Source organism: Anguilla anguilla, chromosome 15 (genome assembly GCF_013347855.1).
Source record: "Anguilla anguilla isolate fAngAng1 chromosome 15, fAngAng1.pri, whole genome shotgun sequence".
Taxonomy (NCBI): domain Eukaryota; kingdom Metazoa; phylum Chordata; class Actinopteri; order Anguilliformes; family Anguillidae; genus Anguilla; species Anguilla anguilla.
In genome coordinates, this window is record NC_049215.1 from 26,084,806 (window position 1) to 26,110,701 (window position 25,896).

A 25,896-nucleotide genomic window follows, 5' to 3' on the forward strand; every position below is an offset into this window, starting at 1 on the left:
TCTGCTGCCTGTTGCCAAGAGATACACATTCCTAATGAAACACAGAGCAAATGAACGAGAGAGAGAGAGAGAGAGACCGATAGCAGGGAGGGAGGAGAGGAGTGAGGGAGCAGACACTAGCAGAAGGGCTAACAACATGTGAAGAAAGCTGTTTAGGACCTGAGTAGAAAAGTTGAGAGCTCTAAGACTCTAATTAAAAACCTGAGCAGAAGATTTAAAAGAGTGTAAGCTACTCAACTGAGCAGTTAGGAACAATATTCTTTTTAAATTTTTATTTTCAACTTGTTTTCCTCTTACTTATTTTGTAAGCATCTGTAGGATCCACCACCTTGAAGATGTTTCCATTTAGGCTTCAGTGACACAATTGCAGCAGCAAGACAATTAGGATATCATTCAGCTACACTAGGCTTGCTTCAGTTTCTCTAGAAATTTCTGGAGGTTTTGACTTGCTTTTTGATTAGCTTTTTTTGGGTGGCAAGACTTGAGAGGGCCAATAAGCCATAGCAGTATGTCGCAGGAGAACCTCACCTTTTTGGAGACTTTGGTTTATGGCCATGAGCCCTGCGAGATATGGACCAACGGCACAGAGGGCGCCCTGTACCAGCTGGGCAACACGTTACTCCTGCTGGGGTACATGGGCGGCAGCGGCACGTTCGGGGCGATCTACATCTACTGCTGCCTGGCGCCCGGGTTCCTGTGCCACGCCCTGTGGGGGTGGATGACCGTGTGCGGGCTGGACGTGTTCTCCTGGAGCCTGCTGTTCATCGCGCTCTGCCTGCTGCAGCTGGTGCACCTGGCCTTCCGCCTGCACCAGGACAGCTTCCCCGGGGAGGAGCTCCGCAGCCTGTACAACACCATCTACCTGCCCCTCGACGTGCCCCTCCCCGTCTTCAAGGAGGTGGCGGGGGCCTGCGAAAACCGCGTCCTCTCCCTGGGCATGGAGGAGACCTACGCGCTGGAGGGGAAGACGCCCATAAATCGGCTATCGCTCCTTCTGTCAGGCAGGTGAGAGCACCCGACCCAGAGCAGCACAAGGCTGAGCAATAATGCCAGTAAAAGAGAATTTCGTGATTCAGCTGTCAGTTACTCTGCTCCAGAAAAGGAATGTAAAATTGGAGGGATTTTATTTATTTATTTTTTGAGAGTTCTTGCATTTTCACTTTAAAAATGTCCAGTCTGTAGTTTCGCTTCTTCTATTTGGAGCCAAACCACGAGTCCAGATGACAAACAGTGACATCTGTCTGTGTCAGTTCAGGGATAAAAAAATAAATAAAAACCTCAGAAACAATTATCTTTTTGGTAAACCAGAATCCCAACCCAGCTGCAAAATGAATCTGCCAAAATTAAACCCCCCAAAATTGTCTTGCAATATGAAGTGCCATAGAAACTGATACAGACATCTTATTGTGTGTTACCCTTTTACCATTATTGTTTTATGGAAATATAATTACAGGTTAGAGTGAGCCTTTCCTATTCACTCACTATATTACCACTGGAAATCTTCAGTGCATGCTTTTACGGTGTTCCAATTTCTCTTACCCACTTACAGTAAGAGACAGGCATATTTCTCACTCAGGCCCAGTTCCTGTTTGCTTGTGATGTAGTCCTGTATGTAGGCCAACATGAATGTTTTGAGAAAGCAAGGCTAAAAGCAAGCTGGAAACCAGCCCCTCCTCGTGCATGCAGCTATGATGGTCATCTTCAGCAGCCTCATATGAATCTGTATAATATAACCTATGCAAATTGGGTCACCCTTCTTCCAAGACAGACAATTATAAATATACAATAACAATAATAAATGAATAAATATGTAGTATGCCATTGGCTATTCTGTACAGTACCAGAAAAAAAATTAATTTTTGGGAACCTGATGCTGGACCTGTAATTGTTAATAATGTAGTAAGCTTGACCAGCTTAGTAATTTTGTCATTTCCAGCAGGGAAATGTCATTTTAAAGATTTATTTTGCATTTAGATTTATTTTGCGTTTATTTGTGGAGTACCTCACTGAATATCCATATAATTGGTGTCAACAACAGAGAGTGTAAACTGTTTGTCAGTCTCTCCCCCCTCCCCCCACCTCATTCTTTTTCTCTTAAAGGATTCGGGTATCTCTGGAAGGCCAGTTCCTCCACTACATCTTTCCCTATCAATTTCTGGACTCTCCGGAGTGGGAGTCCCTGAGGCCCACTGAAGAGGGAAATTTTCAGGTGAGCGAGAGGCCATTTTAAACCTCTCAGCCAAGTCATCCGGAAATCAGTAGCATAACGAAATCATTAAACAAACCTACTTTTCAATTTTAAATAAAAACACTGGGTGTTAAGCTGGCCAGCAAAATATTCAGTACCAAGAAACTGCAGCTATTGGGTTTAATACAGAGTTAAATTGGAGGAAGGCCAGTTATGTATTGCACCAATCCATTATGTCCATCATTACAGCAACTACCATCAGGGTATAGATGTAGGATCCCATTGGAGCAGGGAGATCACTTCTGCTGTCTGCATTCTTAACTGGCACCTCATCCAAGGGATGTATACGCTTTTAAGAAGCACGGTCTACTGTGTTTCATCATATTGCGTTGATTGTCTTGTGCTTATTGCACACATTGTGTTTATATTTCATGCCACCAAACAAGAAATGTAATTTTTATGTTGAATCCATCAAAGGAAAAATAAAGTTATCTTATTGCAATCTGTGCCTGTTGATACTTAACCTCTCTTGACCCCTTTGACCTCCGTTTCCCAGGTGACTCTGACGGCGGAAACGGACTGCCGCTATATCTCGTGGCCGAGGCGGAAGCTGTACCTGCTCCTGGCGAAGGAGCGCTACATCGCCCGCCTGTTCTCTGTCATGCTGGGCAACGACATCGCCGACAAGCTGTACTCGCTCAACGACAAGCTCTTCGCCAAAAGCGGCGTGCGCCTGGACATCCGTCTGCCGAGTCTCTACCACGTCCTCGCCCCGTCGTCGACCAGCGACAGCGCCGCCAGCGGGACGGAGCAGAGGCACCCGGAACCTGCGCCCGCAAACCGGACGGCTCTGCCGCCGCACCAGACGCACCCCGAGAGGAACCCGCCAAACTCCCGCGTCCCGCACCGCCAGCCCTGGCCCTCAGACAATGAGCTGCCTTCTGGTGAGGACTCGACCAGTCTGGTCCTGGAGGACTTTGCCGATATGACGGGATCCTTTATGGATTATGGGAGTGAGAGGGATTATTTGAGAGAATAGGTGTTGAAGCTAACACACTGGCCACTTCTTAAGCTACACGTAAGTACACCTGTGTGCTGCAGCGAGGGGGAACGAACTCCACTGGCTGTGCTTTGACACTTTCTCTAACCCAGCTGAGGCGTGCAGTGACATGGTTGCTAACAGCACTTCTCCACTTGTGTAATGAAGGCATTTTTATTGTTTAAAATCACTTGGGTGGGGGTTTGTGGGATTCAACGTGTCTGTTCTAGGACTGAATTCATGCATGTAACATGTTTTCATTTCGCACGCATGACTACATTTCAAAAGCTTCGAGAAAACATGACACCAGTCAACCGCCTGGTGTCTGCCTCTCCTCACCCCAATTCCCCCAAATCAGTGATTCCCGATCCTGGAGATCTACTATCCTGTAGCTTTTCACTGCAACCATAAAAAGCACACCTCATTCAGCACCTAGAGATCTCGGTCAGCTGCTAATTAGTAGAATCAGGTATGCCAAAATAGGGTTGGAATGAAAACATACATGACAGTAGATCTATGTGAACAGGGTTGGGAACTACTGCTTTGAAGTCTGGGCCCGACGTTCCACATACTTTGCTTTGACATTACTGGAGCTCTGGTCTGCCTCTCGGTTCGGAGTTTATCAACAGCTTTCCGTGCCATTGGATAGACCCCAGTCACTGGCTTTAAAAACAAGAGGGGGAAAAAAAAACACTGCACTAACCGTGACTGTTTATCGCACAATTGCCCCGATAACTTATTTTGGTCCAAACAGGGGGAGGGCGTTTGAGCTGCAGGACTCAGCTGTGGTTAAATGTCTGTAGGATTAAGGGCTGGAAACTCAGGGGAGATCCAGGCCGTGGTGATTAATCCCCACACAACCCTCCCAAAGCGGTCCCTGGCCGGCGGGGGCGGATCGTGTTTCAGGAACGGCCTCGGATTCCGGGGACAGCTGCGGAACGGGGGATCCCACTGTCCTTGTGCAGAACCAGGAATGATCTTCAGATATTGTTGTCAGCTTAGGGGACAGGTGTGGGGATGTGGGGGTTGGGGGGGTGGGGGGGTGTAAAAGGCGAGTCTTGTGAAAGGAGAGCTGAGGCCATGTTAAGAGACAGTACATTATTTAAGACGTGAGCATTTAAGATGTCTCTCCTCATCACCAATAAGGTCAACTGGTCAGCAGGCCAATCATGGCACACTTTATAGGCATGTGCAAGCTGGTTTTTGATTGGTCTAATTAATTTACTTGTGTAGGTTTTGCAAATTTACATTTCCCAATTCACACCACAGTGACAGTACAAAACTTAAGTTGTGATTTATTTTCTACAGATGTGAAAACAGTTAACTGATAAAATGAGCATAATTTATATTTCTAGCGGCATAAAGGAACATTCCTATAGTATTTGTAATCATAGTTTAAAGGGTTAGGACTGTTCCCCCCTAGGGAATTGCTTCACTTCATTCCTTGATTGTTGCTCTAGAAAACAGCATTTTATCAATGCCAGGAAAGAGTGCTGGAGAATGGGCTGGTTCTTTCTCTGCTTCTGGTGTAGTTTGATTTTTTAGAACTAAGCATGTTCTGTGAAAACATAGTGATTCTAGTCTCAATCAATGTCTGAGGCTTTCAGGGTGTTGCTGGCAATGACCAATCAAAGTTCAGTCCAGACCAGACTGTTCGTGATTCTTTCTGAGCATGTCATTGTGGAGAGATATTTACACAGCAATGCTTTCAGCAGAGAATGGAAGAGGCACACAGTGTGCTGGGTCTACTTATAGAACATCAGCAGGAAGTCTCACAAGAGCTGCAGAATGCCTGCATTCCATCACTCGCATCACTTCCTGTTAACTGCTTAAACCTCTGAAAGACTGTTTATAAACTAACACAACATTACTGCAGCTTTTGATGCTGCAACATTGCAAAGATACAATAGCACAATATTGTCACAGAGACTACACTAAGTATTCACCAAGGGTTGTTCTATTAGGTCAGAATTAGAGGTTGGATAAGACACAGTGGAGCAGCGAACGTTTAAATGAATTTACCACATGGGGTTTGATCAAATAGCCTGGAGCTGTTGGAAATGTTATAAGTCTTACTATGCCTTCATTCAAAAACAGGATGGACTGGCCCTACAATTGTGTCTTATATACAGTAACCCAAGGCTTATCTTCTAGGGAAACAGAAAATACAACCTGTTGAACAATGTAGTATGTCTTCAAAATTGGTCTAAAACAGGTAAACAAAAGTAATTGATTTATGTTGTTTTTGCGTCTCCGTGAGTTGTCAGGAATGAATTATCGAAAGAGGGTGATGACTGGCTTCTTTATCAACCCCACAGGGGACAGCCCACCTAGAGGTCTGCCCACCCGTTTTCAGAGAAGCTGGGCCCCGCTGGCCCCCACAGACACGCCCAAACTGTGACTCCGGCCCCGCCCCAGCAGTGCTAGAAGCAGAGAGTCAGACCGGCCTCCCCGAAAGGTGGAGCCAAGAGTGGAACCCCCCCTCTCCCAACCACCCACTGCCACACCCACTCATTCCCGTCAGCGCTCCTGGATGTCAACAGACGGGGGACCGAAGGCGTAGTCATGGGAACCTGAACACAACACCAGCACCAGCACCAGCACCAGCACCACAATCTAAACAAGGATTCCTCCATTTATTCAATGCTTATTCAGGCAATAACATGACACTTGCATGTATCAATGGGAGACACCTGTGAAGGGGAAACCTGTGTTTTTGTTCAAGACATTGTGTGTTATGTATGATTCCACATTAATACTGGCACTCGTTTTTTTTTTGTTTTTCATTTCATGGGGGGGGGGGGGGGGGGCAGGGGGTTTAACAAAGGAAATTGTAAAGAAATGTTTTGGAGAATGTAGCCGTAACAGTATATAGGTTTTTGTCTGCATGAATCAATGTTCAGGAAGTCTTTACATGTAATGACACAATTCCACAAGTTTCATGAATTTTGTATTTACGCACCGTGTATTTGTAACGCGCTGGTTATAGAAACGCAATATCAGCTAGAACATTTCAATGTGATCATTTGTTCTCACAAGTGTTTTTCCACAAAGCTCTCGGATAAAATGACGTCGTGTCTGCGCCATTGTTATACAGTGCAGCCCAGTCCGATCACCCTGACCAACTTTGTTGCCATATGAGAGTCCAGGGCACAGAGAGGATGAAAAAGAAAAGTTTGCCCAATTTAGCCCCATTATCCCTAAGTGTGGTGAAGTCAATCTGAATGTGAGAAGTCAGGAGTCAGGACAATTTCAGGGACCAACAATAGGACAATGTTAAGCCCTTCTGGTACATGAAGAAAAATATATTCAACAGTATTTATCATTTTAAAGGCATATTTTTGTGTACAGTGTTTAGCTTGGCTATGTTTACGTGTGTGCATATGTGTATGAGTGAGTTTGTGTGGGTGTGTATGTGTGTTTGTGTGGCTGTGTGTTTTGTGAGTGTGAACGTGCGTACGTGTGTGCATTTGTGTGTTTATGTGTGCATGTGTGTGACTGCGTGCATTTGTGTGTGTGCGTGCATGTTTGCATGCGTGTGCTTATGTGTGCCTGCATATGTGTGCATGTACGATGCATGTAAGGGCTGGTATGCATGGACGCGGATTCGGGGTATGCCTGTATAGTTACGTGTAAATTATTTGTGGTGTGCTGTGGATAGATACATGTATAGCTTCGTGTGAATTATTTGTGGTGCGGTGCGGACAGATACATGTATAGTTACGTGTAAATTATTTGTGGTGTGGTGTTGTGCGGACAGATATATGTATAGTTATGTGTGAATTACTTGTGGTGTGCTGTAGACAGATACACACGCATTGTGGATACATGTGACCATTTCCTCTCAGTGCTGTGAAGGGAACAAGCAGCTCTCAGTCCATATCACACAGCTGCACAAAGTCATGGGACCATGGACGGCTCCAGCCCAGCTGGATATTCCTCACACAGAGTGCTTCTTTCTGACTGCAGCAGGCAGACAGGAAAAACAACGGTCACTTTTACAGCAATTACATTCACAGTTTATGCACTCCACTTTATATAGACAAGCCGCATATTTTCACGAGCGTCAAAGGGAAACGGCGTACATGCATAGGTTCTATGTCTGCTGTGTGTGCCTGTTTAAGCAAATCTTCGTTTTGCTGGTCGACAGAGGATAAACAATACTACATTTAAACCCCTTGTGTGTGTGTGTGTGTGTGTGTGTGCGTGTGCGCATGTGTGTGTTTGTGTGTGCGTGTGTGTATGTGTGTGTGTGTGTGTGCTTGTGCGTGTGTTTGCTTGTGTGTGTACGTGTGTGTGCATGTGAGTGTTTGTGTGTGCGTGTGTGTGTGTGTGTGTGTGTGCTTGTGTGTGTACGTGTGTGTGTGCTTGTGTGTGTGTGTGTGCGTGTGTGTGCTTGTGCGTGTGTTTGCTTGTGTGTGTATCTGAAAGATAGAGAGAGACTTACCCGGTGTTGGGAAACTCAGAGATGCAGACAGATTGAAAGTGTATGTCTCCCTGTCTGTAGAAATAAGATCCAGTGTTCTTGAGATGGATGGATTCTATCTTGCACAGAGGCTCATCAGCCGACATCACTCTCCAGTACTTATTCTCTTCCCTTTGCCTGAAACAATTACAGATAAAGCTGAACCACAGGCACGCAAATCCAACATCTCTGACTGAAGTCTCTGTTTCCCTCTCCCTCTTCCCTCTCCCCCCTCTCTCTCTCCTCTCCCTCTCTGTCGCTCATTTTTTTTTTTCAAATTCAAAATACTTTATTAGCATTATAAGACACATCCTATGTTGCCAAAGCACAGGAAAGAACATACAATTGAACACATGAATACAGATCTAGACATACAGTGTACAGTCAACTATACACCAATATACTGGTTGTCTCTGTTTATAGCAAGCTGTAACAATTCGCTGCTAGTGTAATACATATTCTGTGTTCCACAAATAAATATGGGAACATTTGGTGGTCATTTAAAGTTTGGAATTTGGGGAACATTGTTATGACTTTGGGTAGAAATTCTCCCTTATGTCCTGATCATTTCCACATTGTGACAAAATGTAGTTCTATCTTCTATCTTTCTGTCTCTCTCCCTCTCTCCCCCCTCCCCTTTCTCTTTCTTTCTCGCTCTAACACACCCCCGTCTACTTGAAACAGCTACCAAATCACTTGTTAGCCTGTTAGAATGAAAGTTCCCTCTCTGTCTGAGACACTGTTCGAGATTTTTTGGTGATTGGCAGGGGTACCCACAGATTCAGCCTCTGCTGAATGTCGGGCTGGCCCATCCTCCTCAGGGTGACCTCCACCTGTGCACTCTTCTTCAAGGGGGACACTTCCAGCTCCAGCAGGAAGTGATGTGCTAGAGGGGGACACAACCAGCAGGAGTTTTATATCCTTCTGCAATTTCACCTCAAATTAATAATCCATTTATGGTCTTTCAGTTCTGAATTCATTTCTATATCCTCCTGAGGCCTGGCAGAAAATAATTTTAGTATTTTTATTTTTTTACATTATACAAGTGTCTTGGATGACAAAAAAGTTGCAGTGGAAATAAATGATATTTTTGAAAATATCATTTCTTTTATTTTATAATGACCCTTTTAATGTAGGTTTCAGTATAGTAGAATATATGGTTCTTCAGATTAAGACCAGAAACATTTGTTCCCTACGTGGCGGAAAAATGAATTGCCAAGTTATGAGGAGGACATTGTACTCCATTACAATATAATGGCTTTAAACTGCACCTCCAACAACATTTTAATAAACGGGATCTCTATGGCTCTCATTGGCCGCCTGCTTCTCACGGTTTGTGGTGAGAAAAAGGGGACAGAACGCAGAGGTGGTCTGACGGACACGGCCTGCGAGACAGGAGTAGCGCGCAGCAGCAGCACACACACCGCAGAAGGGCGCCGCGGAGCTCGTCTGGAGGAACAGCTTCTCTTGGTGGGGCAAAGGAGAGACGGTGATCCCGCCCTTCTCCAAGAGTCCTGAAACGCACACGCGCACACGCAGAATACAGTGAGCTGTAAGCTGTAAGCTGACAACAATATCCGGCGCACGTGTGCATGTGCATGTGTGCGCTCATGTGTATGTGTGTGTTAGTTTGTGCATGTGTGTGTGTGTGTGTGTGTATGTGCATGCGCGTGTGTGCGTTCACGTGCAAGTGTGCGTGCATGTGTGTGTTAGTTTGTGCACGCATGCACGTGTGTGTATGTGTGCGTGTGTTGATGTGCGTGTGTGTGATAAGAAAGCAAGCTTCTGTGTGTTTCGGGTTATCTGTATGTAACATTATTTCCATTTTAAAGGAGAGACACAGATTAAAAGCAGCGTTATCTCTCCTGTCTCTACTCTCTGCTTCAGATGAAAGGCATGAGGAGCACTACTGTGTCACCCTGAATTTATCTACAGCCTGAGAGATAAGCAGCCATCAGCCAGCTGTAGCAGACCTACATCACACCGTGTCAATCAGACTGACTCCAGTTTTAAGAAATTCAAGTTACCTCAGGTATTACTATTTTCTGAAGGTGAATACAACTTTTAGGGGCATACTTTCTATTACATTGTGTAAAACGTAATATATAATCCAAAACATAATAAAATGTTTTAATGGAAAGACAGCAGCTGTAGGTAACTACTGAGCACCACACAGTAAAAAGTTCAGTGTTAAATGAACTCTTACAAACATACATGGTCCCTATTGGACTCATAAGTGCTCTGTTACAGTTAACTTAACATTGGACATTTTGCTGTGTATGTACTTCATTTCCCTCTAGTTAATGTTTGTGTAGTTGTTTGTGATTATACTACACAAAAAAGTGTAACTGAATAATAGATCATCAAACCTATTCGTGGACAGGTGCCCTCGAAGATTCTTTCACAGTCCGTGCATTGCCCAGCAAGGAAGCGCTCATAACTCGGACATGGGAAGCCGATCAGGGGACATGAACTGTTCAGCGCACTGATGTAGACGTATACTGCCCTCATGTGGTCACAGATGAAATAACCGTACACTGGAAAATAGACAAGAACTGACAACAAAGATAATTCTCAGGTAATTAACAGCTCACAGAGCCTGCTGTACTTATAATTATCACGATGTTATACTTTATTTGTAACCTTTATTTATACTGGGATACCACATGCTTTATAGAGTGTTACAGTTTGTAGTCCTAAAACCCGGAAGTAAGTTCGCTTTTTTGAGCCATGTGTTCCGTCGTCAGATAGCCAGTGGATTTTTCCCATAGGGTTTTCGTTTTTTGCCGAAAATAAGGTCTGTGGTGAACGCAAGCCTAAGAGAGCACCACGTTTTGTTCTACGAGATAGATCACACCCATTAATATCACCAACGTGGATTTTGAAGCTGTTATGTACTTTTAAAAAGTAAGTTGCTAACAAGTTCTTCGCTTTCGTCGGGAATTCTCCCTTACTACATAATTACCATGTTTGTAATGATCATAAATTCACATTTATTTGAGTAATGAACATGAAAAGGGCAATGGTACCAGACGTTGTGAGAAAAAATACAATATTTACAGAATTAATCATACTCCCTCTATGTATCAACCACTTACCTGACGCAAAGCTGGAGCGTTTACAGCCAGTCTGATCCATCCCACCATTGAGAAAGAAATCAACATGTCCGACAGGAATGGAGATCCCAAAATCTGCAAAGTAGCTTAATTTGTTAGAATTTTCTGTTGGTGAAAGGATCTGATCCGATGAAACAGGGCTACTACAGAATGTGGCATAGACGTGCATTGATGCCTCATAAAAACTAATTGGCTCTGTTTGTTTTGATGGCTTGTTTAATTCCAGTTTGGCTGTGCTTTATTAACTCTGTATAGCACCAATGCATTGATGTGACAGTCTATCCTAACTCTGTTATTATTAACTATGTTTAGCATCAATGCATGGATCTGACAGTCTGTCACATCCCTTTCACTAATCATGTAAGGAATTAAGAGAAATGAAATGGCAACAGGTTTTAAACATTACAAGAGGAACTTATGCTATCAGATGCATACATTGCCTCTAGGCAAGTGGAAAAGTATTTCAGGCCTACTGAAAATAACAATCAAATGCAAATGGGCTAAATATAAAAATAAAAAAAAAGTAAAATGGCATAAGCACAAACTGCAGGACCCTGGCCTGTAATGTGCAGATTACATCTCACAGTTAGAGTCGGTGTGGATGGCCTCTACAAAGAGGGCGTCGGTGGGGTCGAGCCGATCGTATATGTCAGCTCCTTTAAACATGGGCCCTGCTGGGTCCAGGCCTGTTGAGAGGAATGGACAGTCTGAGTGATCCAGCAGCAGAACTTTTACAAAACTACAGTTAGGCTGTGGGGAACAGCAAGCTTGTTGCAATGCTTTATTTAGAAAAGTATTTCTATTTTTTTGTTTACACAATGTTTAGAGTATTGGTTCACAACCCTGTTCCTGGAGATCTACTGTCCTATAGGTTTTCACTCCAACCATAACAAAGCACATCTCATTCAACAGCTAGAGATCCCATCCAGCTGCTGGTTGGTAGAATCACATGGAGCAAATTAGAACTGAATTGAAAATATATGGGATAGACCTCCAGGAACAGGGTTGGATTACAGTAAAAGTGACATTGTCCTATCAATGTCATACTCCTTTTCTCATGCTTGTTCAGAAAATTTGTTCATCCAAGATACCCATAATGCCTAAAATATCTAAACGTTAGAAAAGCTGTCCCTCCCCTGTCTGTATTTGCAATGTCTGGTCAGACTGGAAGAATTTTCCCAGCTCATTCTACCCACTAATACACAGCTTCCGTGGAAGTGTTGTGTAATATTGTGGTTTTTCAGTGTGTGTCTGGGTAAGAGTGTGAGATGTTGTGTCATAGGCTGGGAACTTGTAGAAGAGGAAGAGTAAGTCACCACTCCTGCGGAGAGGTGAGAGGTCAGCCAAGAGCTTCCTATCCTCCCAGATTCCAATGCTTGACAGGGAACTAACATCAGCATGCTGATCACAGTAAGCCGATTGGCACCAGTGTAATCAGCATGTTTCCACACCCTAATTTTAAATGCTGTTCAGTTATTTGTATAAACCTGGCAAATTTCAAGCTAAAGGATGGCTCTGTGTTTGTGTTTCATGTGGACTATGGGATTGGGATGCGGGGAGGGGAGGGATCTCCTCTGTGTCTCTCTGTGTGCGACTCTATGGGCCTCTGTCAAAGAGTCCTTGTTGAACATCATGAGAAGGCATCATTCATACAAATTGGCAGGAGCTGCCCTGAGATTTGTAGTAGCCTGCCTCGCTGGGGTCAAGGTGCCCTTGTCTTGCAGACAAAGCAGAGATACAGTAATCAAGCCTGTGTGACCGATAGGGTCTGGGACTCGGGTCTGTGCTCATCCTGCTTCCTGAAGTTCTGCTTGTCGTAGGCACAGGACAGATGCCTTTATCAAAGGTGATGGATGTACACTCTTCACATTCCGCGAGCGATTTGTATACAAAACGTTTAATGTATGAATGTACTCTATGCTTCTACACATGCACGTACCTGTAATTCTTCCCACCTTCCCTCCAAACAATGTTCCCACGAAACCTGACACATGAGCTCCAAGGCTCACTCCTATGAAATGAAAGGACTCCAAACTGCTGCCATGACTCTAGGGGAGAGGCATTATCAGTTGTACACAGTGCTTATGATGGCAATATATTCAGTAAATGTACTGGCTTATATATTTCTGGTATATTGTACATAACGTACTGATTTATGTAGGCAGGCAGGCAATATGCATTCTTGTATACAAGAATACAGCTAACAGTACCTGAATATGCTCTATATTCAGGTAACATTATTCAGTGTAAATTTCTAACCTAATTTTATTCACAAGACTTAATCCTGCCAAACTTTAGACTTCTTTGGCACCGAATGTCAGACATTTGAACCCTGATGGTATTCTATACTTTTGACACACAACTCAGGAGCTTCAGGAATAACCCCAAATGAGTAGTTGAACACCACCTAAGTGTTCGAAGATGTGAGTGAATGTCGTTAAGGCAATTTGCTCGTTAGTGGAGGACAGGAGCTTACAACAAGTTTGTTGACGAGGATGGAGATTTGCACAGCCACCTCCTTGTAGTTCTGCACCACCCGGGTGTAGGCGAAAGACGCCCCGTAGATCCAGTCCACAACCAGAACGTTGACGTTGGCCGCGTGGAGCAGACCCTCAGCCAAAGCCTTCACCCAGGAGGGCTTACTGCCTGTCGCCCTGGAGGGAGAGACACACAGGCACGCGTTACCTTCGGCCTCTGGAGGGGACAGAAGTGTGCAGACACACGTGCACACCGCGACCCGGCCTTTGCTTGTGAAGCTAGTGTAGCCGTATAGGATACGATAACATGACTGCTCCTCCTCTCTCACTTGAGACCTCAGTCTCATCCCTCCATTTTATCTCTTTGAAAAAGGGGGGAGGGATGCCCCCCCCCCATGTTCCAGTAACTGGGACAGATGTCAACTGGTTTTGGAGGAAAGATATGGTGTAAGAATACACTGAATGTACACCTGTGTTATATCACTGTCACCTGTACTTGCCTGTGTGGCTTACCTTTGCTCAACTGGCAATGTCCCATATGATTTTGTCTGCATGTTTACTAACCTGGCCATGCATGTCGGAGCCCCAGTTCCACCAGAGTTCCTATGGCTGGTCACCAGCTCACTTTCACCTGCATTTGCCCTGGCTCTATGGGATACCATATGGCTTTAACCTGCGCTCACCTGGCAGTTGGCCGTACAGCCTCACTCTCACCTGTGCTAATTCTGGTGGTGCAGGATTGGACTTGGCTCACTGTGCTCACCTGTATCCATGGATGATGACTTTTGTGGGGAGGGAGGAGTTGAAGAGAGAGGGCTCCTGGGGGTCAGAGAGGGACTCCTTGTTGAAGATGGTGGCGCAGTCCATGTTTTCGCGGGTGAGGAGGAGGTACTGCACCTGCAGCTTTGTTCCCTGTTGGTACTCCCGCCAGGTGGTGGTGTTGAAGTCTGCGCACTCAGCAGGGGGCGCTGTTTCATTTCCTGTCAGTGTAGGGAAAGAATATTGGCGATATCCCCCTGGACAGTCCCTGGGAAGGCCAAAGATGCCCCTACATGCTGTCCTAAATGATTTATTAAATTCATCCATCCATTATCTAAACTCAATCCACTGCACCACCGTGCTGCTCATATTAGATTCAGTGTAACTGAATGGCCACAGTCTGCTGAAAGCAAGATCTCAGCACTAATAACTGCTCACAGTAAATCTAGACACTCATAAGCATTCTCAAAGTCAGTTACAAGGTCCCATGTACAACTCTGTGTCATTGAACTTCAAAAATTAATATTGTCACTTCACCCTACATGATGTAGATTCTCTATCTGACTGAAATTTCTCTCTCTCACACACACACACACACACAAGCACACACACATGCACACACCCACTCACACACACACACAGACACAGCTCAGTTCTAAAGGGAAGCTTGTGGTATTTCCTGTTCCACTACATCATCCCCCCACCCACCCGCCCGATATTCCATTCACTTTTTATTTAATTCTATTACTATGCATCAACTGTGAATAATGCACATTCAAAATGTCAGCATTTCATGACTTTTATACTTCGCTATAACTGACCACATTATTGTGATCAGCTGGATTACGTCGGTAACTCGATTATCGATTATCTAAAACCGTTTTATATTAGAGATTGCATCTCAAGGTTTAAAAATCAGTGTTCTGTACTAGTTCATTATAATTAGACATTCTGAAAGTCATCGAAGTCAAAGACATTCTTTAAAACATTGTTTCCCAACTAATGATCTCTGAATTTTCTTTGTAATACAATAACATCATTTGTATTGATGTTTTTTGTCATTTTGAATTGTCAGCTGTCAGCATTTTGAATGTGCATGAATAATAAAAGTTTACTAAATGTAATGACGATTATGTAACATGATAACACGGCTGAAACCAATCCTGTCTGGTCTACAGAGAGCTTAATTTTGAATCATTGAAAGCCAGATGGACTTGTCACAGGGGACTGCTGTCCATCTAGTACAGTACTGCATAGTTGTTATTGCATGGACACTGTCATGTTGTCAAAGGTGGCATATGATGAAAAACAAGGATCTCTTTGAAACGTAAATGAATGAATTAAGCTTGCTGAATAAAAAAAAAACTGCTTTATTTTACAATTTTGAATTTTTATGCATCACTAATCTTCTCACAACTTTACAGGATATTTTTTTCTAGTTTTAGAAATTATACTCTGATAATGAAAATTATATAATTAAGTAATGAAAACATAACACACTGTTTTAATAGGGACATTTCATTCACTTTTTTCCTAGATCCCATTTTGTAAGAGGAGTATACATTCGGTTATAAACCCCAGATGGTTATAGCTGAAGAATGGATTGGGTGATTAACTTTACCTGCTGCAGTAGATGAAACACAGACCATAAAAATGGTAACAAAAAAGAAGACTGTACTCTGCATGCAGGCCATGCTATATCAGGAGATATTCCGCAAAAACTCTTCTGTTCCCTCTTCTCTCGGGTGTAGATAAATGAGGACCGACCGGTACAAGGAAACTCAGACCGCCGGTTTCGGAATGTGTGTTTTTTCCCCCAAGGTCTGTCTCCTCTGTGTGTGTCCAAACCTCGGCTCCCCGTGTAGCTCAAGCAGTGAAATCCACTTAGTGAATTAAGAGGTCCCAACAAGAATGGCAGGGTTGCCGGGGAAAACCGTTACCACATCTGAGGGCGATTAAGTCTCCGACGGGTCCCTCGCTCCCACCCCTCCGCAGTAAAGCCTTCCTTTTGGCTCCGTCTGAACGTTCTTTTAGTTACGGTCCCTTCTCGACCCGCCACACAGGAGCCGGGCGCACTCAGTAACACAAAATGCCCACTCCATTCCTAAGGGCTGTGGCACGGACGTACATCAGACTCCGGATCTCAGCGCTGAGAGACACTGAAGACAGGCATAGCAGAGGGCAGAACGGCGGTTCTCAATCCTGAATAGTTGGGTTGTTTGTACGCTGGACTCTGGTCTTTGATCCCCCAGCACCCCCCCCCCCCCCTTACCCCCCACCCCTGCTGTTTAATATGCACGGCTACGCTGGGCTCTCCCATTCTGCATTCTGAAAGAGTAGACCACAGTCCTTCAGTGACACAACACCCTAGTTCCGTATTTGTGCACACAGAGCCCCGTAATTCTCTTTCGCTTTGGAGAGTCTTATTTTCTGTCAAGGGATATAGATATAAATCATATTTACTTCCACTCACTGCTCATGTTTATGTCCCACACTCTCAAAAAAAGGATGTGTTAATATCCAACACACTTTGTGTTACTTTCAACATATTTTGTGACAAAGTTACTACATTTGTATTACAAATATGCAATTTATGCGTTACAAAGACAGATGTTTTTTTAACTCGGACAATGTTGAAAGTGTAATAAGATTTAGGCATGTACGCAAAGTAAATTCCACAAGCCATCAACAGCCATATTTTTTCGGTCCCCGAACCCACAGCACATCCTTTATACATCTACAAGGATGATGTATTTATACATCACAGATAAGATACTGTTGCCCCCTACCAGCCTGCAAGATAGCTATCACCACAGATGTGCTGTCCTTAACTAGACATGTAGGTACATTAAAAAAATTATACATTATGTGTTGCATTTTGAGAGAGCAGTTCCACCCATGCAGATGTGTAATCACTTCCTGAACTTGATGGGTTAAGCTCAACTTGGACTTTCCTTCAAAAAAAAAAAAAAAAAAAAAAAGTATTAGAGCAATGCACATTATATTCTGGGGTCTACCACCTTTTTTCATGATCACTGCTAGTGTTCAATACAGGAATATTTGGGGCTCTTTAATATTGGTTGTCATCAGATCTCTAGTATGTTGATTTTCAGCTTTAAATACCATAAAGAAGTGAATCCCATATTAAAACTGTCCTATTCCTGCGTACTTGAAGGTTCACATTGGATCTGTGCACTTTTTCTCTCTTACCATTGACAGTATGAAAGATCCCGAAACACTTTTACATCCCATTCAGAGAGTCCCATGGTCAGAATATGCAGGGGAAGACCGTTCTGCACTAAGCTGAGAAATATACTGAAGACTACCAGAATCCCACCGCACTGCTGATAAACACGGATTTCAATTGAGAAAGCGGAGCCTGTTTTTGTCTAAAAATACACACACTCAAAATGATTATATGTTTATTATGCAACACTTTAAAAACAGACAAAAACAATATATATATATATACACACACATGATTGCTGTGGCCGATTCCCCAAACGTTTTCAATTGAGGGGTCAGTGAGTCTTGATTCGCTCTCTCTCCTGAGGCAGGAGGGAGTCCAGCCAATCAGTGGTGCTCATGCGTGACTCCTCCCAACTATAGCGGGGAGTGTACCCTATGTCTTTCTGGGCTTTCCGATAAGAAAACGTGAAGGGCGTGTTGACCAAGATTAAGAGCTGCCGGTTCAGCGGTGGGCAGTACCGCAGGAAGGGGCGGAGCAACCACTGGAGCAGCTCCATGAGGAAGGAGAGGAAGAAGAGGAGGGGATAGGGCAGGAGAAGCTTCTCCTGGATGCCGAACCCGAGCGGCGACATCAACACGTGGTTGAAATCAGAGTAGCTGACGGGCGGCGTGTCGTCCGAAATGAAGTAGAAGTTCCCCCCAACCACCGCCCTCCTCTCGGGGTCCCTCAGGGCCTGCGCGGCGCGGAGGTGGGCGAGGGCTACGTTCCCCACGTACGCGGGGTTGACTTTGGCATCGCGCCGGGACGTGCGCAGCAGCACGTTGCCATTGCGGATGCTTTTAGCCATGTTGCGGAGGAGGAAGGGGCAGCCATCGCCGTAGATGTACATGGGCCGCAGGATGCAGGTGGCCAGCCGGCCCCCATCGCACAGGGGCTCGCCGTGCGCCCGAAGGCTCAGCTGCTCCGCCTCCTGCTTGGTCCTGCTGTATGGGAACTTGAGACGGGCGGGGTAGGGCGTGTCCTCATCACCGTTGATGACTGGGTCGCCCTGCGGGTTGGGGCCTGCCACCTCGATGCTGCTGGTGTAGACAAAGGACGCCACGCTCTCCTGGATGCAGGCTTCCAGCAGGAGCTGGGTCCCTGAGGAAGAGTGAGACGTAGCAGAATGACTTCAGAATGGCTCGGCACAAAATTATATGATTACATTATTCTTGGGCCCAGGACTGTCTGCTAAATATGTGTGTGGACCACCGCATCACTGAGAGAAGTCAATGTAAACTTAAAATATTATTTTATCATTCAAAAAATACTTTCTCATCTTCATTATGAACTACTGTATGCTACAAACTTCTAATGAAAAAAAAAACTACAGAATGCAAAGCTAACATTTTTTGTTTGTTAATACTTTTTCTCCCCTCTTTGTTGAAGCCACACTTTACCTGTAAGTTTGATTTGCGTAAGCTTGGATAAACATCTCTCCCTCCCTTCTCGTTGGACTGTGCTTTTACATAGTGTATGCACCGTCATTCTCCTCTTACAGTTCCACAGATAACCCACAGCTTTGGCTCGCTGGGACTGCATGCACACAGATCGGTGGCATTTCACGCAGTTGTTATTCAGCTGCTCTGTTCAGTTTATTATGTTTCAGTTTCAGAGAAAATCGGAAAATATATCTCAGCGCAGTTCTAAGCCTATTATTTATATAACTGCAGTGTCCACAATTATCTACTTCATCGCAGTGAATGAATTTCGTGTGATTATATGTGCAAAGTAAGTTTCGACAGCGCTTGAAACTCATTATTCAGCGCTGGTTATTCAGTTGCTGAACGGCGTGCTGGAGTAGATGGCTACACATTCGCTCCTGGGTAGAAGTACAGTCTTTTCACCTTTCACGTTGACACCATAGAGTTCACTGTAGTCCACAGCTCCGAAGACGTCAATGATTGACGCTGTGTGGATAACCAGGGTCACTCCCCGACAGGCTCTCCTCAGTAGCTCGCTGTCTCTGATGTCCCCCTCGAACATGCTCACTTTGGTCTGACTTGTGGATGCTGCCAGTCGGTCAATAAATCAATCAATAATTCAGTCAAACTTTTTTGAAAACTAGGAAAAACCTTAATTGCAACTTAATTTCAATATACTTGAACCATGCATAATTAAACAAAGTATTTTAATCATACAAAATTTACATAATTCAATCCCTAATGCCCCACTGAAACACAACCACCTTTACACAATCACAGCCAATCAATTGATCAACAAACCAATAAAAAAATGAACAAAGCAACCAATCCAAAAACAAAAATGCACCAATCAATCAATCACTGAGTCTATTCATAGTACACCAGTCATCGGTTACATTAGGCAAGGTGCAATGCAGTTTTAGCGTGAGAAGTTCTAGAAGTGATTTAGGAGGAAAAAAAGTAGTATTTTTTACCTTGAAGGGACTGGACAAGCTCAGGCTTGGAATTCCTGTCCAAGAGTCGGATCTCAGCAAGTCCCTGCTCTTCCTCCAGGAGCAGCCGGCAGATCCTCTCTCCCAGGAAGCCACAGGCTCCCGTAATGAGATAAACATCACTGGCTGGAGACATGATGACCGGTTTGCACCCTCTGCAGGAAGAGTCTGCTGAGCAGCCTGAGGGGATGTTCTAGAAGTGAGGGTAAGGATGCCACTGTCCAGCCTAGTGGAGGAAAGGCAGGCAGCTGCAGAGGTTTATATAGTCTGGTATCAAACAAAGGCCACTGACCTCAGTCCTCAATGCCAGGGCCAACCCCTCATGAGGACAACTCATTTATTTGTCTTTTTAATCGGGAAAAGCTTTGAGGGCTTGGAAAACATGGGAGCCAAGTACAGTTGACCTGAAGTGTCTCACCTTGTAGTGGGCCAATCTGAGAGAACCTCACCTACTCTCTAATCCAGTCAAATTCACTTTTTGGATCAGTACCTCTGTGTTTCACCCTGTGACCTGGGTGGGCCAATATGAGGTCACCTCTGTAAGGTTATCCGCTCAAGTCTCAAACAATAGCACATCAACCATTGCTGCCGTCCAGATAGTTGCGGTCAAAGTATCATTAGGACAATGCAGGTTATAAGCCTACGCGACAACTCGTCGCCACTGAATTGCATAGTACTCAATTATAGAATAGCAGCCGGGAGTGGGTGATCAAAAACTATTCCAAACACGGAGACCTGATTAACAATACAATAGACTGTTTCTTGGCTAGGGAACGAGAACATCAGACTCCCTATTGACGGGGAGACTGGCCTCCCTAAATCAACCAGACACTGATCAAATCTCATTATTGTGACTATTCATTTCTCTTTCCCACCTCAGAAAACTATGTATGAAAAAAGGAATTTAAAAGTATTCAGTCCTAATAATGGTAATAATAATCTTTTTCTTCTTACACCTGGTATACCCCTAATCCAGTCAAATTCTCTCCTTTGATATGCAGTACATTTGCGGGACATCCTCAATGCTCCAAGCCCAAAAATAATCTCCCCATTGGACATTTACGGTACATCAGCCAATAAATACATCAGTTGCACACGCAAATTAAATAATAAAATCCACGACCTACATTTTCACTGTGAAAAATCCCCCTATGAATTCTTAAACACCCCATAATTTAGGTAAAACTCCCCACTCTGGCAACCCTGCTCTGCATTAAAATGCGATGTCTCCGTTGGGAATTAACATAGGCTACTGATGGCCACTTTCATTCACGGTTTATTTACCTCGCGCAAATATGAGAGTTGGCTACCCACAACCTATATAGCGTTTCTCAGATGTAACTGGACTAACCAGCTAGCAAGCCAATTGCATTTAATTCTATAGGTCTGCTTATTACTCAGGCGAGTTCGCAATAGCAATTACGAAAAAATGGGGGAGGAAGGAAGACACGTAGAGCTGCTAATCCAAAACTTGTTTCGGATCCAGACCCAAGGAATTATAATGTTTACTGCCTTTTCGGATTCGGTCCCAACCGCTTTAAGGTCATGAACTGCACTGCAGTTGCTTCACAGTCAGCAAAGCACGCCCGCTCAAGCGGATCAATACTGTGCTTAGCTAATGGCTACCACAGACAACAGAGCCCAACGGTGAAAATGGTTAGGTAGGAAGAGTAGCTGCAGCTCCACCGAATGGCACGTTCGGAACGTAATTTACGGAGAGCTGAACGGAAGGAACAAATCTTTACTTGGGGATGAGTCAGTTTCTTTGGTTCATAAAAAAGATACGTTCAAAGGAACAAATTGTTCACGGACGACAATACCATTACTAAGAAGAGGGCGCCAGTATGATCAAGCCGATGTATGTCGGCTCCTTTAAACATAGGGCCTTCTGAGTCCTGGCTTATTTTAATACCGTGGTCCAGGCCTGTTGAAAGGAATGAGCAGTCTGAATGATCCAGCTGCTAAACGTCAGTTGGGCTGTGGGGAACAGCAATCTTGTCGCAATGCTTTAAATAAATAAATAAATAAATAAATAAATAAATAAGTATATATTTTCAACGCAATGTTTAGCATATTGGTTCCCAACCCTGTTCCAGGAGATCTACTGTCCAGTAGGCCTATGTTTTCACTCCAACTCTAACAAAGCACACGCTGCTTGCTTTTTGATATGTGCCTCTAAGCACAGCTACGCTGGGCTCTCCCATTCTCGAAGAGTAGACCACAGACCTTGAGTGAACCCTAGCGCTGTATTTGTGTCATTCTCTTTGACAGTCTTACATTACATTTATTTGGCAGATGCTTTTATCCAAAGCGACGTACAGTAAGTGCGTACGTTCTTTTCTGTCAAGGGATATAAATCATATTAATTTCCACTCACTGGTTCATGTCCCACACTCAATAAAAGGATTAGTTAGTTGAGTCTTTATTATCCCCAAGGATGTGTTAATATCCAACACACTTTTTGTGTCACATATTTTGTGTTGCTTTCAACACATTTTGTGTCAAAGTTACTACTTTTGTGTTACAAGTATACAATTTATGTGTTACAAAGAGAGACATTTTTAAACACAGTGTTGAAATTGTAATAAGATTCATACACATATGCAGAGTTCTACAAGCCATCAAAAACAAATCTTTAATTCTGTCCCCAACCACATTGATCCTTTATATATCACTTTATGTATCACATATTTATGTATCACACATAAGATACTGTTTGCCCCTACTGGGGTGGGAACAAGGGGCCAGCTTTCGGTTCTCAAACTCAGCACTAGATGTAATGTCGCCCCCTGCTGATATCTATGATCTATCTATTTTCGCTCAAAAAGCAAGTTTCCCCATTGAATGGTAAATGGGCTGCATTTATATAGCGCTTTTATCCAAAGCGCTTTACAGTTGATGCCTCTCATTCACCCATTCTCACACACACACACACCAACGGTGAAAGGCGGCCATGCAAGGTACCAGTCAACTCGTTGGGAGCAATTAGGGGTTAGGTGTCTTGCTCAGGGACACTTCAACACGCCCAGGGCGGGGGATTGAACCGGCAACCCTCTGACTGCCAGCCAACCGCTCTTACCTCATGAGCTATGTCACCCCATTGGGCTCCATTCATTTTTCACAGCAAAAATAGAATACTTCCACTAAAATATTGATGTTAACTCTGTACATTACATTAGTTAAAAAAATCACAGGATATGAATTTTTTATTTATTTTAGTCTATGTCTGAGCTATCGTCGTTGTACACGTGATTAAGCGTGTAACCAAGGACACAACTGAACATGGCTGTTCAGCGAAATATTTGTACTTCCTGGTTCTGATGTGCTCCCCATAGGGTTCTATTGGCATTGCTGTCTCTACATATTATATACTTGAAGGGTGGGAAATAGCTACAGTATCACCACAGAAAGTAACCAGACAAAAAAATGTATATATGATTGCTGTGGCCAATTCCCCTAATAGTTTCAATATTGGGGTCAGGAGCAGTCAGTGAGTCTTGATTCGCTCTCTCTCCTGAGGCAGGAGGGTGGCCAGCCAATCAGTGGTGCGCTTGTGTGACTCCTCCCAACTATAGCGGGGAGTGTACCCTATGTCTTTCTGGGCTTTCCGATAAGAAAACGTGAAGGGCGTGTTGACCATGATTAAGAGCTGCCGGTTCAGCGGTGGGCAGTACCGCAGGAAGGGGCGGAGCAACCACTGGAGCAGCTCCATGAGGAAGGAGAGGAAGAAGAGGAGGGGATAGGGCAGGAGAAGCTTCTCCTGGATGCCGAACCCGAGCGGCGACATCAACACGTGGTTGAAATCCGAGTAGCTGACGGGCGGCGTGTCGTCCGAAATGAAGTAGAAGTTCCCCCCAACCACCGCCCTCCTCTCGGGGTCCCTCAGGGCCTGCGCGGCGCGGAGGTGGGCGAGGGCCACGTTCCCCACATACGCGGGGTTGACTTTGGCATCGCGCCGGGACGTGCGCAGCAGCACGTTGCCGTTGCGGATGCCGTTAGCCATGTGGAGGATGAGGAAGGGGCAGCCATCGCCGTAGATGTACATGGGCCGCAGGATGCAGGTGGCCAGCCGGCCCCCGTTGCGCAGGGGCTCGCCGTGCGCCCGAAGGCTCAGCTGCTCCGCCTCCTGCTTGGTCCTGCTGTACGGGAACTTGAGACGGGCTGGGTAGGGCGTGTCCTCATCACCGTTGATGACTGGGTCGCCCTGCGGGTTGGGGCCTGCCACCTCGATGCTGCTGGTGTAGACGAAGGACGCCACGCTCTCCTGGATGCAGGCTTCCAGCAGGAGCTGGGTCCCTGAGGAAGAGTGATACGTAGCAGAATGACTTCAGAATGGCTCAGCACAAAATTATATGATTATATTATTCCTGGGCCCAGGACAGTAATATTTACCACAAGTTCATAGACCAGGGCCTCTTCCAGGACCCATGAAACCTCATACCCCCACCCCCACTGATGGCGGCCCCGACTTGAAGGGTGTAGGTTCAATTCCCACATAGGATACTACCTACTGTCATTTTGCTCTCGAGCAAGGTACCTTACATGCATTGCTGCAGTATATCTAGTTGAAATGGATACCGTGTAAAAATGCTGAAGTTGTGCAAGTTTCTCTAGATAAGATTGTCTGCTAAATGGCAGAATTCACAGACAATCTATCGTCTTAACTATCAATGTAGTCTACTTTACATTACATACTGTACAGCTGTGGATTAGTTACCAGACCTGGGTCAAATACGTATTTGTTGTGGATTCAAATACTTTTCTGTGCTCTATTGATCTTGCCTGGTGTTATTGAGCCTGCCAATATGACCAGAAGGTGGGGTTTGCACTTTTTGAGAGCATTTCATTGGTTCTAATACACCAGACAGTAAAGCATAGAAAAGTATTTGAATCCAAAACAAATACCTATTTGACCCAGGTCTGTTAGCTATATGAGTGAAAATGTATAAAGCATTGATATTAATCTTGAAAAAAATGCTCCTGAACGGGGTCAGGAGGTGGTTTTTTCACCTTTCACGTTAACACCATGGAGTTCACTGTAGTCCACAGCTCCGACGATGTCAATGATAGATGCAGTGTGGACAACCAGGGTCACTCCACGACAGGCTCTCCTCAGTAGCTCGCTGTCTCTGATGTCCCCCTCGAACATGCTCACTTTGGTCTGACTTGTGGATGCTGCCAGTTAGTCAATAAATGAATCAATAATTCAGTCAAAAACGTTTTTGACTACTAGGAAATGAAAAAAAAAGAACATAAGGTACAGGAGGGCTGAAAAACCTCACTTAATTGCAATATTAATATGAAGCATATGAGAATGACTTCAATTTTAACCGCGCATCATTAAACAAAGTATATTAGAAATAAAGCAAAATAATAAGTGAACTTCTTACTTAAAAATCTAAAAATAGAAAATGTACACCATTCAATCCCTAATGCCCCACTGAAACACAGCCACCTTCACACAATCACAACCAATCAATTGATCCACAAACCAATAAAACAATGAACTAACTAACCAATCAAAAGAAAAAGCACCAATCAATCACTGAGTCTATTCGTAGATACATCAGTCATCAGTGACATTTATTTCCCTAGGTGTGATGCAGTTTAAGCCTGAGAAGGTCTAGAAGTGATTCATGTGAAAAATACTAGTATTTTTACCTTGAAGGGACTGGACAAGCTCAGGCTTGGATTTCTTGTCAAAGAGTCGGATCTCAGCGAGTCCCTGCTCTTCCTCCAGGAGCTGCCGGCAGATCCTCTCTCCCAGGAAGCCACAGGCTCCCGTAATGAGATAAACATCACTGGCTGGAGACATGATGACCGGTTTGCACCCTCTGCAGGAAGAGTCTGCTGAGCAGCCTGAGGGAATGTTCTAGAAGTGAGGGTAAGTATGCCACAGTCCAGCCTAGTGGAGGAAAGGCAGGCAGCTGCTGAGGTTTATATAGTCTGGTATCAAACAAAGACAAAGGCCACTGACCTCAGATAAACAGTCTTCAATGCCAGGGCCAACTGCCAGAGGACAACTCATTTATTTGTCTTTTTAATCAGGAAAAGCTGTGAGGGTGAAGCAAATGCACTGACTGGTTTGTTGTTACGAACATTTCAGATGTCTTTTCCATGGCTGATTTTGGCAAAGAGTAGTGGCTGTTACTGAGCGCTTTATTGCCTCATCTCAAGGTCTGGCCAAGTCTATGTTCTGACTGTGTG

At 44.5% G+C, this 25,896-nt stretch overlaps 4 protein-coding genes across 6 annotated transcripts; 1 reads left to right on the forward strand and 3 right to left on the reverse strand.

Annotated features, from left to right (window-relative positions):
• Positions 1 to 14: 14 nt before the first annotated feature.
• Positions 15 to 6,958, forward strand: popdc2 (popeye domain containing 2). 2 transcript variants are annotated; one of them, XM_035394463.1, is made up of 4 exons: positions 15 to 1,005; positions 2,101 to 2,209; positions 2,745 to 3,266; positions 5,546 to 6,958. In XM_035394463.1, exons 1-3 carry the CDS (start codon positions 509 to 511, stop codon positions 3,225 to 3,227), a joined length of 1,089 nt encoding a protein of 362 aa, XP_035250354.1. In that variant the 5' UTR covers positions 15 to 508; the 3' UTR covers positions 3,228 to 3,266; positions 5,546 to 6,958. The 2 variants fall into 2 exon arrangements, with proteins under 2 accessions (XP_035250354.1, XP_035250355.1); XM_035394464.1 differs by having other exon boundaries at positions 19 to 1,005; positions 2,745 to 3,132.
• Positions 6,029 to 16,292, reverse strand: pla1a (phospholipase A1 member A). Of its 2 annotated transcripts, none has more exons than XM_035394462.1 (11): positions 15,666 to 16,292; positions 14,049 to 14,265; positions 13,285 to 13,462; positions 12,748 to 12,856; positions 11,393 to 11,494; positions 10,791 to 10,883; positions 10,062 to 10,229; positions 9,117 to 9,206; positions 8,470 to 8,578; positions 7,675 to 7,830; positions 6,029 to 7,190 (listed from the first exon to the last, which is right to left on the reverse strand). In XM_035394462.1, the coding sequence occupies exons 1-11, from the start codon at positions 15,736 to 15,738 to the stop codon at positions 7,100 to 7,102; spliced, it is 1,386 nt and encodes a 461-aa protein (XP_035250353.1). In that variant the 5' UTR covers positions 15,739 to 16,292; the 3' UTR covers positions 6,029 to 7,099. The 2 variants fall into 2 exon arrangements, with proteins under 2 accessions (XP_035250353.1, XP_035250352.1); XM_035394461.1 differs by having other exon boundaries at positions 10,062 to 10,247; positions 15,666 to 16,290.
• Positions 16,293 to 17,449: 1,157 nt separating this feature from the next.
• Positions 17,450 to 21,522, reverse strand: LOC118214003 (3 beta-hydroxysteroid dehydrogenase/Delta 5-->4-isomerase-like). The gene is made up of 4 exons (XM_035393337.1): positions 21,435 to 21,522; positions 19,672 to 19,915; positions 19,121 to 19,285; positions 17,450 to 18,374 (listed from the first exon to the last, which is right to left on the reverse strand). The coding sequence occupies exons 2-4, from the start codon at positions 19,823 to 19,825 to the stop codon at positions 17,566 to 17,568; spliced, it is 1,128 nt and encodes a 375-aa protein (XP_035249228.1). The 5' UTR covers positions 19,826 to 19,915; positions 21,435 to 21,522; the 3' UTR covers positions 17,450 to 17,565.
• Positions 21,523 to 22,816: 1,294 nt separating this feature from the next.
• On the reverse strand, positions 22,817 to 25,594 carry LOC118214002 (3 beta-hydroxysteroid dehydrogenase/Delta 5-->4-isomerase-like). Its single transcript, XM_035393336.1, has 3 exons — positions 25,351 to 25,594; positions 24,700 to 24,864; positions 22,817 to 23,985 (listed from the first exon to the last, which is right to left on the reverse strand). The coding sequence occupies exons 1-3, from the start codon at positions 25,502 to 25,504 to the stop codon at positions 23,177 to 23,179; spliced, it is 1,128 nt and encodes a 375-aa protein (XP_035249227.1). The 5' UTR covers positions 25,505 to 25,594; the 3' UTR covers positions 22,817 to 23,176.
• Between the last annotated feature and the right edge of the window lie 302 nt (positions 25,595 to 25,896).